The 13,672-nt window shown below is 42.4% G+C and overlaps 1 protein-coding gene across 1 annotated transcript in view; it reads left to right on the top strand.

The window, feature by feature from the left end:
• DDX1 (DEAD-box helicase 1) overlaps nucleotides 1-13,445 on the top strand; it is a gene marked incomplete in the record, with an annotated part of 73,830 nt that extends 60,385 nt beyond the window's left edge. Inside the window, 7 exon segments of the mRNA XM_078774695.1 lie at nucleotides 1,763-1,854; nucleotides 3,274-3,346; nucleotides 3,440-3,512; nucleotides 3,647-3,689; nucleotides 3,882-3,977; nucleotides 4,276-4,396; nucleotides 12,413-13,445. Of these exon segments, the coding sequence (XP_078630821.1) occupies nucleotides 1,763-1,854; nucleotides 3,274-3,346; nucleotides 3,440-3,512; nucleotides 3,647-3,689; nucleotides 3,882-3,977; nucleotides 4,276-4,396; nucleotides 12,413-12,543 (629 nt within the window).
• Nucleotides 13,446-13,672: the final 227 nt, after the last annotated feature.

The raw sequence follows: 13,672 nt of genomic DNA, 5'->3' as shown, positions 1-13,672 counted from the left end.
ATTCATTCGCAACCAATACTGAGGAAGTCCGCTCGCAGCCTCAATGCGACTCACGGCTGTCTCTCTTTCCCCGCCGATCTTTCTCCTCTCACCTCTTCCGGTTTCTTTCCCGCGTTTTTTCTTTTTCCTCCACAAACATTTATTTTGCCTTTACTAAAGTCATCTCCATTTCACACAGAAATCTTAACAACAATATTACCTGAAACTAAAATTCCTACAAGTATATAATAATAACAACAACGGAGGAAGTGATGAATCTGTAACAATAGGTCAAATAACAAAGAAATGGCAGGAAGTCAAAGTTGTATCAATCTTTTTGAAACACCCTGTATGTGGAGCTCGAACCTCGCCAGATGTGAGAGCTGTACTCTGTACAAGGACAAATCAATCCTTTATATAGTTTAAGAAACTGTTCAGAGGTGAAGAATCATCGACATCTGAACAGGACTCCCAGTTTATTCGAGGCAGACTTAGGTATTTGTGTAATGTATGGATTCCAGTATAAATTTAATGTTGGGGTAATACATAGTAGGTTTATTGGACCACATGGTGTAATTGTGGAGCTTTCAAAGGAGATTGTAATGTAATGTCGAGTCATCAGCATACGAGTGCATTTGGTTATTTGGAGAAGAAAGAAGGTCATTGATAAAAAGAAGGAAGAGTGTTGGAGACATGACAGAACCCTGAGGGACACTGCTGTTGATAGAGAATGAGGGAGATGTTGAACCATCAACAATTACTGAGATTGAGTAGTCGGAGAGAAAGCTCGATATGAGAAAGTAGAGTGAAGGAGGAAAGCCAAACGAGGGAAGCTTGGATATCAGACCCCGATGCCAAACTCTATCAAAGGCTTTTGAGATATCAAGGCCTACACCAAAGGATTCCCCAAAGTCTCTCAGAGAAGAGGTCCAGGCATTTGTAATGTAAGAAAGGATATCACTGGTGGAGCTTACCTTGCAAAAGCCATATTGATGGTCAGATAGAAGACTGTGAGAAGCAAACGTAATATTTGATGCACTAGGACCACCACAGGCTTCAATGCATTACTAATGTACTGGATGCTTAGTGAAAGCCACAAACTTGCAACACTCACATCCAGGAGACAAGTGCTGATAGGATAGCTCACCTTTGAATGGCTAGTGTGAGTTTATTTTACTACCCATCTATAAACTGTCATTCTAATGCTTCCCTTGCCAGGCAGTGCAGAGAATCAGAGTGTGCTGTCACATAATGCCAGGATTCTTGTTTGCTACCAATCGCAGGTGGATTTTAAAGACCCATGTTATATATCTAAACGAGTAGGCAATTGTATGCTGGCACCCTTTCCAAATTCCAATTTTGACCTGAATGTGAAGGAGCGCAGCCATGCGTCAGTCATGATGCAGCCAACATCCCAAATTGGGACGTATCCCAACCCTTTGTGCATTTGACAAATGTAAATGTGTGGACAATATCTCCAAGATAATTTTTTCCAGGCTTAAGTTTGTTCGATACACTAATTATGTGCATTCTGTCTCTATCTCTAGTAATAAAATGTTTTGGTCATTTATTTAGTGATTTGCATAGTCATCACAAACTTTGGTCGTTTGTTTCGTCATGAAGGTTATTGAGCAGATTTAACAACGCTTGCATTCTGCACTGTTATTTTGAGCTGTGATTCATATTAAATGGTAATGTCACATCAAATGCTGCACCTCTGTGCTGAAATGCAGCAACTGTTAATGAAGACATTCTTCATGTTGGCTTTCCTCTCTCACTCCAGGTTCTGACAAGAAGGACCACCAGTTCTCCTGTGTCTGTCTTCACAGTGACCGAAAGCCACCAGAGCGCAAAACCAACCTCGAGAGCTTCAAGGTCAAATTGCACATTTGTTTAAGAAAGGTTTTGTCAAATGTGCTTGACTTCTGTCATTTGGCATACTCCTTGTTTTTATTGTCCCCCGCTGCACCGCGGAGCGAATGGGGGACTATGGTTTTCCCCTCGGTCCATGTGTCCGTCCGGCCGGCCGTCCGTGCGGGCGTGCGTCCGTGTGTGTGTGCGTACGTGCATGCGTAAGCGAAGGACCGCATTCGAATTTGGTGTGTGGGTGCAACCCATGTCAAAATCCAAGATGGCCGCCGCCATGTATGTCTGGTGCCATGTATGTCTGAACCTTGTGAGCGGAATATCTTGAAAAATAAGCGAAGTACCAACTTCTAATCTGGTGTGTGGGTGTATCTAGGCATAAGGAAGAACCTTATTGAAAATTGGGTCGCCACGTCAAAATCCAAGATGGCCGCCGCCATGTATGTCTGAACCTTGTGAGCGAAATATCATAGCATGTTTTCTGCGTCTTCCACTTTGTCAACTCACATCACTTCCCCGACGGGGGACTTAGGTGTAACGCTTGTTCTTTTTATTGTTGCCTCCAAACTTGGTCAAATTGGACACTATAACTATTTTGTTATTACTTCCACCACTGAAGGTGGACGGAAGTTATGTTTTCACCCTTGTTACCCCACGCACGCGAAGCGAAAAGCGAGGTTAAGGAATTGGTTCATGTCTGTCCATCCATCTTATCAGTTTATGATCGAGGAACAGTTTATTTACATTGAATATTATATTTTGTACACGAATTGGAACATGAATAGAAAGACAAGTGTTTCGTTTTACGATACTTTGGCTCTGAATTCGTCCCAATCACACATGCACAGAGAGGAGTGATATAACATTTTTACTGTCTGCCTGCCTGTTAGTCAAACAAAATTGAAAATCATTCCAAATAGGAAAGTTGCTGTTTTCAAGGATGTCATAATGCACACATACAGTGGGGAGAAAAAGTTTGTGAACCCTTTAGAATTTTCTCTATTTCTGCGTGAAACGGGTGAATTGGTTCGAAGATCTGGATCCAGATACTAGGATTTTAAAGTGATTCTTCACCATTGAGAGATCGGTCCAAAAACTATGTATAGCATGATATCTCAGAGTTGTGGACGGATTCGGATTAAACTAAGTTAGGTGACTATAATAAGCCGATTTAGATTTTGGTTCAGGTCCTGATCCAGATCCGGCCTATCAGTGGAATACAAAATATAAACTGTTCAGCCTAGCGGAGGTATGCTCTCCTACGAGTGCCGTTCTAGTTGTTGTTATTTTTGCTGATAACAGTAAAGTGGGAATTCTAGACATGTGTTCTTATGAGTGGTTAATTTTGAATCACAACAGACGTTTCATAAAACTTTTGAAAAGTTTTAGTTCGTCATCGTGTGTGTAATATTCGGCTATATTTTGCAGAAGAAAATTGTGCGTTTCCTTATTTGCACGGATGTTGCAGCTCGTGGCATTGACATCGGTGGTGTTCCTTTTGGTGAGTGAAAAATAATGGAATCTGATTTGCTCAGCTTGGAAGGAGGTGTTCACGGTTTTACAAGCAATGTTTTGAATGCGTTTCTTTTTGCAGTGATAAACGTTACTCTTCCGGATGAAAAGCAGAATTATGTGCACCGCATAGGCCGTGTCGGACGAGCTGAGCGGTACACTCTTATCTTTGACCAATCTCTTTTTAGATTGACCATATAATTTTAAGATATAATAAAATTAATTGGAAACAGGTTTATGTATTGCGAATGGTCTCTTTCTTTAAAAAATTTTTGTCTCTATCTCGCAGTATGGGTCTGGCTTTATCGTTGGTGTCGAAAGAAAAAGAAAAGGTAATGTGTACTTTTGTTGTGCAGTGATTATGCCCTGCAGGTGTTGGATTGTTCTTCATAACCAGATAAGCAGCTCTTCCCAATTGACAATTTTCACAACAACCTAACAACGTTAATTGTGATACACGTGAAATTAGTGCTGCCGCACTCCCAATTTCTTATAAACCACCTGTATTCTTTCTATTTGTAAAGGTGTGGTATCACGTATGTCCCAACCGAGGCCGTGGATGTTACAACACGAGGCTGAAGAGTGAAGGTGGCTGCACCATTTGGTACAATGAACAGCAGGTAAAGCACAGGATGGATTTTTTCTAAATTGAGCATTGCCAGCAGGTTAATGGGTTGCATGGGATTAAAGCAATTGAAGACGGTACATTTTGTGATAAAATAATATAATGCACGATTATAAAAGGAGTGGAATTTTGTGCTTTACTACGAAGGGCGAATTATGGAAAGCAAACAGGATGTTCCACTTCTGTTTGTTGCTGCCACATGATAGTTGTGATAGTTTTGCAAATGCATTAAATATTGCTCTTTGTGAAAGCAGAGGATGTTCCACAGAGGTTGTCTGCCACTTTACTTTCAGTACCTGGCTGATATAGAAGAACATCTGAAAATGACTATCGAACAGGTGGAGCCCGATATCAAAATCCCTGTCAACGAATTTGATGGCAAAGTTGTGTATGGGAAGCGCAAGACAGGAGGAGGTGAGTTGAGAGGACCCAGATGCTTTTTTGCATGATTTGCCTGGCATTGCAAGCCTTCCAGCCATTGTTCACTCTTATGTTTAGTAATATTATTGTCATTGTTTAGATAAATATGTTGTTGCGAATTCAAGCACAGAACTAGAGGTCTGCATTGGTGGCAGAAGAGAATAAAAACATGATGAAAATGGTTGATTTATCCGCCGTGAAAAATGAAAAGGTGCTGACGTTTTGCACTCTAGCCTTTCTCTAAGCAAAAGAGAGAGAGACAGGCAAACAGGAAGTGCTTGATTTTTGGGTAGGTGATACGAGGTCACCTAATCAAAATCTATACGATTGGTCACGTCACATACCCAAAATCAACCACTTCCCATTTCCCCTTCTGTTTTGTTTCAACAACGCGTGAGGCCCGATGATTTAGTACCTTGTAATCTTTCACGCAAATGAATTTCTTTCATGCAAACGTGCACCAAATTTTCACGATTTTGCGCTGAAACCACATTTTCTTCTTATTTTATTTGTTTGGATAAATTGATGAAGAAGAATGCATGTCATTTGCTTAATAATTGTTTGAGATTATTATGTTCCATGCAGTAGCATATTGGGAAGGAGGAGGGAAGGAATTTTTTGAGAGAAAGTGGGGGGAGGGATAAGGTGCTAAATTAAAGGTTCATTGGAATGTGGTGCAGCCTTTATATTGGCAGCCGAGAAAATGAGTGTTTAAAACATGGAGAGGGTAAAGGTGGCATGATAAACTGAGTTTATAGCATGCTTTCCATGGAATCATGTAGTCTGGATTTTGACAAGGCCAAAATAATTATTTGTTTCCAATTAATGAGCAAGGCAACAGTGTGGGCATTGGTTCCGGCAGGCAAGTGTGGCAGCATGCACAGGCTGGGAGGTGGAGTAGGCAGACAAGGGTGGGCCAGTGTTACAGGCATGCAGGGGTGGGTGGGAGTGTAGGCAGGCAGGGGTGGGATTGCACGCAGGGGTTGGAGGGCAGGCAGGGGTGGGAGTGCAGGCAGGCAGGCAGTGGTGGGAGTGCAGGCAAGCAGTGCTGGGAGTATTAAAAGAAAAATAACAGGGAGTATTGAAAAGTGTTTGAAACCAACTTCAAGAGTTTAAATAATGAAATTAAGGATCTTGAAATAACAGGCATTTTAAGGCCATTTTCCCTGCTAGAAGCTATAGTCCATGGGCCCGGACCCGAAATTTCACTAATTGGTACCACCCGAGGTGGCAAGTTCTAGTAATGATTTTTGGAAAGGTGCATGTATGTGGGATACATGCTGATGTGATAGCAATTCTGGACTGGTAGCTTAGTGGTAGTTATCAGCTATTTTATACCCGCACCCGGTGAAAGGCGTTCGACGGTTCGGATTGATTTAGTCCATGTGTGAAATTTTGGGTACGGGCCCATGGACTAATTGGGCATATTAATCAGAAAGTACTGAGACAACGTAGATCCCAAAATTATCGCTTTATGTCTTATTTTAAACATACAATCTTCACATAGTGTAATTTTGGAATACAACAGCTACTATAATACACGTACGTGATTGTTATGGAAATTGTCACATAAACATGTCACAACATGAAAAGGTCACAACACATATTAATCAAACGGTTTTCTGAATCAAGGGAAAGAAAGTCCAGAGGCTGTACTGAGCTCATCTGCTGAGCCCATCTCAAGTACATGTATGCCACAATAGCTATAAACAGTACTAGTACTCAAATGTTATACAAAATGGTTGGAAATGTCAGACCAATCGGTCTGATTAGGTCTGATTAGACAGACCAATCAGACCTTGGACAGACCAATCAGGTCAGTGTTGTCAGGGAACATTGGATTCAGCCAGTTGTTTTCCATGAGATCTATGAGGGACTTGACAGCAGTTTCGTCTTTCCTGATCCTTGGAGCATGTATATCTGGATGAGACAGTTTGGAACTGCCCTGACCTATCATGTCCCTCAGTGCTCTCAGATACATGGTCCTGTACTCAGCTGTCAGGTAGTACTTGCTCACAGCCCCTGGTTTCAAGCTGAACCCCTTTGTCCCTCCTGCCGTCTGGGTGTCTTTGTTAACTGTCTCTTCGGTCGTTTGGTCGACAGGGATTCTTCCGAAGGGGTTGTTGGGACCGAGTTGAACTGAGAATCCCCCTCGCATGAACTCAGCATACACGTCTGGGTGTGTGGTGGGCAGCTGGGACATCTGGGCATAGTAGTATGGGAGGTAGCGTGCATAATTCAGCCTGTCATATGCGAAGCACCATGGGATCATTGCACGAATTGATGCCAGGTGTAGCACCCAGTCTCCCTCTCTTGATGCTCGAATGAGACCCAGCAAGATCTCGACAATGTCCAGATACGACATCCAGAATGCTGAGAGGCTGCCGTTTCCACCTCTGAGGAACTCGAGGTATATTCCAAACAGTTCCATGATGCGTGCGCATGAGCGGTCACCGAGGACCTGCTTCAGGGATGCCTGTGAGATATCTTTGCAGAGGCTGTCAATGATCCTCAGTGTCTCATCCATGTGGACCACATCGTTGGCGTGAGTGGCTTCCAGCCACGAGAGGAAACCCTTCCAGGCCAGTCGAGTGAGTGCCTCATAGACATTCTTGTGTAGGTGGACTGCCCTGTTGTACTTGCGGCCATCCATGACACCATTCATGGAACCTTCTGCGATCACACCAGACTCGATGCAGAGATCTCGCAATCCAGCATCTTGAAATCGCTTCCCTATTATTCCCATCAGTGTGCAGATGGTGTGGAATACTCCGAGCCTGGTGATGATGGTGTTTTGGAACTTGTCAGGGTGTTTCCATATAATCTCCACAGCCTTTGCATACAGTGCCTGGTCAAAGACACAGACAATCTTTGTCAGGTCCAAGGAGTGCATGATGTTCAGTGACTGGTTTAGCACTTCATTGACAGTCGACATTTGTGTCGCTGGAGCATTAATGGTAGGCAGGTAGCCTACATTGTCTGGAATGACTGTCACGTCATCTCGAGTCCGGATGTTGAAGCCTGTCCAGCTGCTGATTGATTGCTCTTCTTGTTGCGACATGCGTGCCATGACCCAGACAAGATTCTTCTCTTTGGCGAGCTGAGTCTCAGCTGCAGTGTCAGCATCTGCACTTTTGCTCTGTGGTGGTCCCACTCGTTGTCCAGCGTTGTATGCTGGTAGCATTGGTGGTGGTGCATCAATACTTCTCTGCTTTGTTTTTCCTACAGTCAGCATGGTTCTGGTGGACACTGGGGTGATTGGCTTTGCTTGTACGGCAATCCCATTCACTCTGTGAGATGTTCCTTCTCCACTGGTGGTCTCTTCCAGACGGTCGATATTATCCCAGGCTAAGGTTGTGAATATGCCAGGATGGATGTTACCTGGGAGGGCAACATCACTCCCTGATAGCGAGAGCTTTTGGAGACACAGAGCAGTGTCGATCTCTTCCATCTGAGAATAGGACACACTATGGCCGAGTCGGTTGAGGATGTGTATCAACTCTACATTCCCGGTCAGTGACTTGATAGCGAATGGCAGAACGATGTGCTTCGGGGGCTTTATCAGTCCACGTGTTACAGCATATACCATGTCATAGCCGAGTGAACACAGAAGCCACTGGACTCTTTGAGATGCATGATCAGGGTCATTGGAACCTGTAAGTAGATAGCACAGGAAGACCATGACCGACTCTGGAATGGTAGTGTCCTCTGCTTCTGGTTTGACTTCCGGTGGCCAGGCTTGAGGGGCATCTTGGTTCTTGATGTCGGCTCTCATTTTCAGGGCTGCTTTGGAGACCACATCTTCAGCATGGAGGCCTTTCTGAGTATGCAGCTCTGCTTGTAGCGATTGGTATTGTTTGGCAAGTTCGTATATGGACAGGTTGTCTGGAAACAGGAGGAGTTTCCCTTTTCCCTCAGAGAAGATGTGCAGGGAGTCTGCAAACTCGCTTTCCAGTTTCCGTCGTATGTGTTTCTTGGTTGATTCCCTTACATGGGCAATACCAAGAGAGTTCATTGAAGCCACCAGTCTAGAAGAGAGATCAGTCATTGTCATCACTTGAGGATTGCCAAAAAGCTCCCTTCTGATGAACAGGAACAGCTCATTGTAGGCCTGATCCACAGCAGCGCCATACTGAGCTTCAGCATCATCATCTTGGCTTGCATCCTGTCCACTGCGAACCTCTCTTTTGGTATAGAACCGATAGCACGACCTATGATAGTGACCTTCTGCAGCTACCAGGTCTCTGCTGACTATGGCAAGGATTCTGCTGTCCATTTTCTCCATGGCTACATTCCTGATTGTGGCGTCAGCTCGCAGTTCTCGACATTGTATGAGGATTTCTCTCGTCTTCTGTCCTTTAGCATACTTGGTGTCTTTCTGGCAGAAAATGCACTCTGCCTCATAAGTCCTTGATGTGCTTGCACATTGTCTAGCTGCTCTCTGTGATCCTGTGTCTTGAGCAGGTTCACTGGCACTGGCACATTTGAGGATGCCATCAAGATGTCTTTTCATGGTGAAGAGACTGCGACATTTTCTGTGGTACTGGATTGTTGGAATCTGTCCATCAGGAAGGTTCGTAGCTAGTTTCAAAATTGCTGCATGTTTTCTGATCTGGGCTGCCCTCAGCAATGTTCTCCATGAGTCAATGTCTTGTAGTGAAACCAGCTTGTCTGTATTGTCATTGGAACAGTGGATGATGCACTCCACTCGTGGCCACTTTAGTGGCAGGCTGCTTGCTCCGTCAGAGGCCATGTTCAGTCAGTTTTCACCTGCAACATAGAATTATCAATCCACATTACTATGTTGCACAAATTAGTAGTCTGCCAGTCCTTAATTATATTTAATTACACTTAATTAGACTGGTGAAACCAGTGGACTGATATCTGAAAGCAAATCAAGCATTCATGACTGGACTAATTCTAACCTGCAGGCTGCAAATGTATATCACCACTGATGAGGGGAAATCAGCACTTTACATATCTGTCATATATTTTCTGCTTAACTAAATAGACATAATTATTGCAGAGCCTCTTGTTCTTGCCTCACCTACCAGGAAGTATCCACCAGTGGCCAAGTATACGGAATACGGAAGAAAACTGGACACTGCCAGCATCCAACATATATTTTGTTCTTAACTAAGACACTAAAACTGAAGAAAAAGTTAGTTTCCACACATGAATAAATACAAGAATATGTATTATATAGTATAACATACATGTCTTTATTACAAACATCCATTTGCTAAGATATTTAAGCATGTTACATTGTCTATTCAGCTAAAAAAATGATTTGGAAGATGATACTAGTAACAACAGCGCGGAGTTGCGGTATCGCGATTAATGCAAAAACAGCTTTCCTGCAAGAAAAATGAAAAAGCTACCCATTTGGAATTGCTATCACATATTATTTTACTTATATGGGTGTAACAAATAAATTGGCACCATGGAACTTTTGCCACCTCGGGTGGTACCGATATCTGGTCTGGCCCATGGACTACTAGGATTAGCCTTGCGGTCCCCATGACAATGTTCTCCATTTTTCCCTATTTACTGCATCTCCCCTTGTTTAACCCCCTTGCCCGCATTTCTTCTTCCACCCTCTTTAGCCAAGTCTTTCTCGGTCTTCCCCGTCCTCTACTTCCTTCTACATTCATTTCCATCACTCTTCTCAACCAGTCACTTTCATCCTTCCTCAACACATGACCAAACCATCTCAACCTGTTCCTCTTCACAGCATCAATCACAGGCTCTATTCCCATCATCTTTCGCAAATCATCATTTGTCTTCCTCTCTCTCAACGATACTCCGCACATCCACCGAACCATTCGCATTTCCACCCTTTCCAGCCTTCGTTGCTGCTCTACATTCATGACCCATGTCTCGCTCACATAAATCATAACACTTCTCACACATGGAGCATACACCTTTCCCTTCAGCTTCAACGACACTCCCCTCCTCGTCAGCTCGCCACTCAGTTCTCGAAACTTCTTCCAAAACAAATCTTGTACACAAACCAAAAGAAAAAAAAGGATCTTGAAACGATAGTAGATATTGAGGATTTTGATTTGATTGCAGTGAATGAAACTTTGCTAAATGAGGGAAAAAATTACCAGTTATCAAGTTGAGATATAAATGGGGAAAATGGAGGTGGCGTATCAATCTGGGTGGAATATACGATTAAATCATTAGAAAGTTAAGATGTTAGACAACAAACTGAGTTGGATTCAGTGTGGATTGATGGTGGTGAAAAAAAAAAGAGCAGAGGAGAGGGTATTGCATTTGAGTCCGTTTGTCTGTTTGTTTGTCTGTCTTTTTGTCCGCACAGAATAAATATGATTTTCTCTGCAACCGTTGGTCCAATTGACAGAAAATTTTCACCATCGGTGCACCTCCTCCTGTATAATTTTTTTAAGATAATTATGACGTCATTGAGACGAGAAAAAATTGAGACATGGCTCATTGTAAAGAACTCTCCATGGGGAATAACATATTTTAATGATGATGTCATACAGTTGTAGCCAAAAATATTGGCACCCTTGCACTTTTTTCAAATAACTCACTATTTTCTCTAAAAATAAGTTTAAATGGACAAAACTATTTGGTCTCCACAATTCTTTATTTCACTGTTAATATTACAGAACCTTTGTTTTTGATTCAGAACTTAATATATCCTTTTAAATCAGAAAATAAAAAGAAATAGCATTGACAAAATTATTGACACTCGACTTAATATTTGGTAGCACAGCCTTTGGAGAAAATAACTGCAGTCAAGTGCTTCCTATAGTCATGAATGAGCTTCCCACACCTCTCTACTGGCAGTTTGGCCCACTTTTCTTGTGCAAACTGCTCCAGTTCTCCCAGATTTGAAGGGTGCCTTCTCCCAACTGCTGTTTTCAGATCTCCCCTCAGGTGTTCAACGGGATTTAGATCTGGACTCATTGCTGGCCACTTCAGGACAGTCCAGCGTTTTGTCTTGAACCATTCCTGTGTGCTTTTTGAAGTGTTTGGGGTCATTGTCCTGCTGCAAGACCAATGACCTTCGACGGAGACCCAGCCTTCTGACACTGGGTTGAACATTGTGTTCCAAAATGCCTTGGCAATCTCATGATTCCATGATGCCATGCACACATTCAAGGCACCCAATACTGGAGGCAGCACAGCAACCCCAAAACATCACTGAACCTCCTCCATGTTTGACTATCGGGAAACTATTCTTTTCTTTGAAGGCTTCATTTTGTTTTCTGTAAACATAGAGATGATGTGCTTTCACCAAAAATCTCTAATTTGGTCTCATCTATCCACTGGACATTCTCCCAGAAGGATTTTGGCTTGTTCAGGTGTGTTTTGGCAAACTCCAGTCAGGCTTTCTCAGTAGTGGGGTCCTCCTGGGTCTCCTACCATAGAACCTCCTTTCATTGAGTTCGCGACGGATGGTGCGAGTTGAAACTGTCGTACACTGTATGTGGATACCAAAATATTTTTTAATTTAAACAATTTTCTGGAAGAAATGGTGCATTGTTTGAAAAAAAGTACAAGGGAGTCAATATTTATGGGCACAACTGTAGGTGCCTTCATTATGACGTCGTAATTTGACAAGTACAAAACTTCATCCGATCATGATGAAATTTCTTGGGCGTCATCTATGGATATATCGGTGGAGAAAAAACAATGATGACGTCAACAGTCAAGTGGTTCGGCCACCAGATTTGTTTTTACACAAAAGCCTTAAAAAAAAACACTAAAACACTTCCTGGCAAGGGTCTGCAATCGCTTTATTGTTCAGTTTTGCAACTTGCATGCCCATTTTCCATTTCAGAGAACACCATGTGTGTATAAGGCACAGGAACGATTGACAAATTTTCCTTTACCCTCACATTTATTGCCCTTATACTTTTTTGATCATGTGCGGTGATCAATGCAAATGGGGATCCCGTATGTAGTGCAGTTATTTAGAGGTGATATACGCAAAGCTAGGCATATTGAACTATTTTATTTGTTGCCTTTCCACAGTGGGGATGTACAAGGGCCATGTGGATGTCCTGGCTCCTACAGTGCAGGAACTCGCCGTACTGGAAACACAAGCCCAAAGCTCTTTCCTGCATCTGGGATACATGCCCAACCAGCTATTTCGTAGATTCTAAATCGAATGAAGCACTTTATGTCATTCAGTTGTGCTGAGTGATCATAACTATACATTGTTCTTGAAGTGTGGAGTGAAAACAGTAATACAATGTTTAATTTTCCCGAAGAGGTTTTGACAAGCTGATAATGCATTGTAGTGAAGATGCAAATGGTTACAAAAATGGCTGCAAATCAAAATACATTCCGAACGTCTCCTCCCCTCGCCTCGCTCTCCTTAAATTCTTTCTTTTTTAACTACTTATATAATTTGGTTTTCAGGAGCATGATTACAAAATGTTTCTTTTCCTTGTTATATGGTAGTGTGAAGTAGATCAGCCCATACATCATTTTCTCGTATTTTGAACTGCTGAATAAATTTCCCCATTCATTTTATTTGGAGGTGGGGCAGGAGTGGGAGGATGGAATTTTTGCAGTGATGGTGGATTTGTAGTTAAGGGATGAAGAAAAATGGCCTTCTTCTTCTCATGATGATCACTTTCCCCAAATTTTCTCAACCAAGGTTGTTTTCCTTGAAGTTGTTTGCAAGTTGTGATGTTTACAAATTTTTGCTTTACAAAAGAAATGGAGATTCATTGTCAGAATTCACTGAATCTGATGAATGTTGTGGCATTATTTTACAACCTCCAGAGTTTGATTCGTCATGATCAATGAATAATCTTTTTTTTATCATTTTATGTTATTCCACCATACATACAGTTACCTCAGATTATATTGCTGTGACATTCGCAATTCATCAATTTTGAGTCTTTTGTTCAGATTCATGATTTAAATCTGAAAATGTTTTGAATCATCCGTTTAACACTAAATAAAATGTGACACATTTACGAAAGTTATTTCCTCCCTCCCGATCTCCCCCCTATTTGCCCTGCACAATAAAGTTCAAGAACCACACACAAACAAAGGTCAGCTTCTTTTTTATTCTTTTTTTTTTGTATACAAGATCGAGGCTCGTGTAAGAGCTAACATTAATCACACAAAGAACAAACAGACACATAAAAACATAATAAAGGGAGCGGGAGACAAGATGGGGAGAGAGAGGGAAGCACAAAAGTACAACAGCAGAGAACAGGGACATCGTAAGATCTGTGGGAGCGTGGGGGCTTGGGGGGAGGAGGCATGGGAAGGCGT

The sequence above is a fragment of the Myxine glutinosa genome, chromosome 3 (genome assembly GCF_964187855.1).
Source record: "Myxine glutinosa chromosome 3, kmMyxGlut1.1, whole genome shotgun sequence".
NCBI classification, from domain to species: Eukaryota; Metazoa; Chordata; class Myxini; order Myxiniformes; family Myxinidae; genus Myxine; species Myxine glutinosa.
This window is presented reverse-complemented; position numbering and strand designations above follow the sequence as displayed.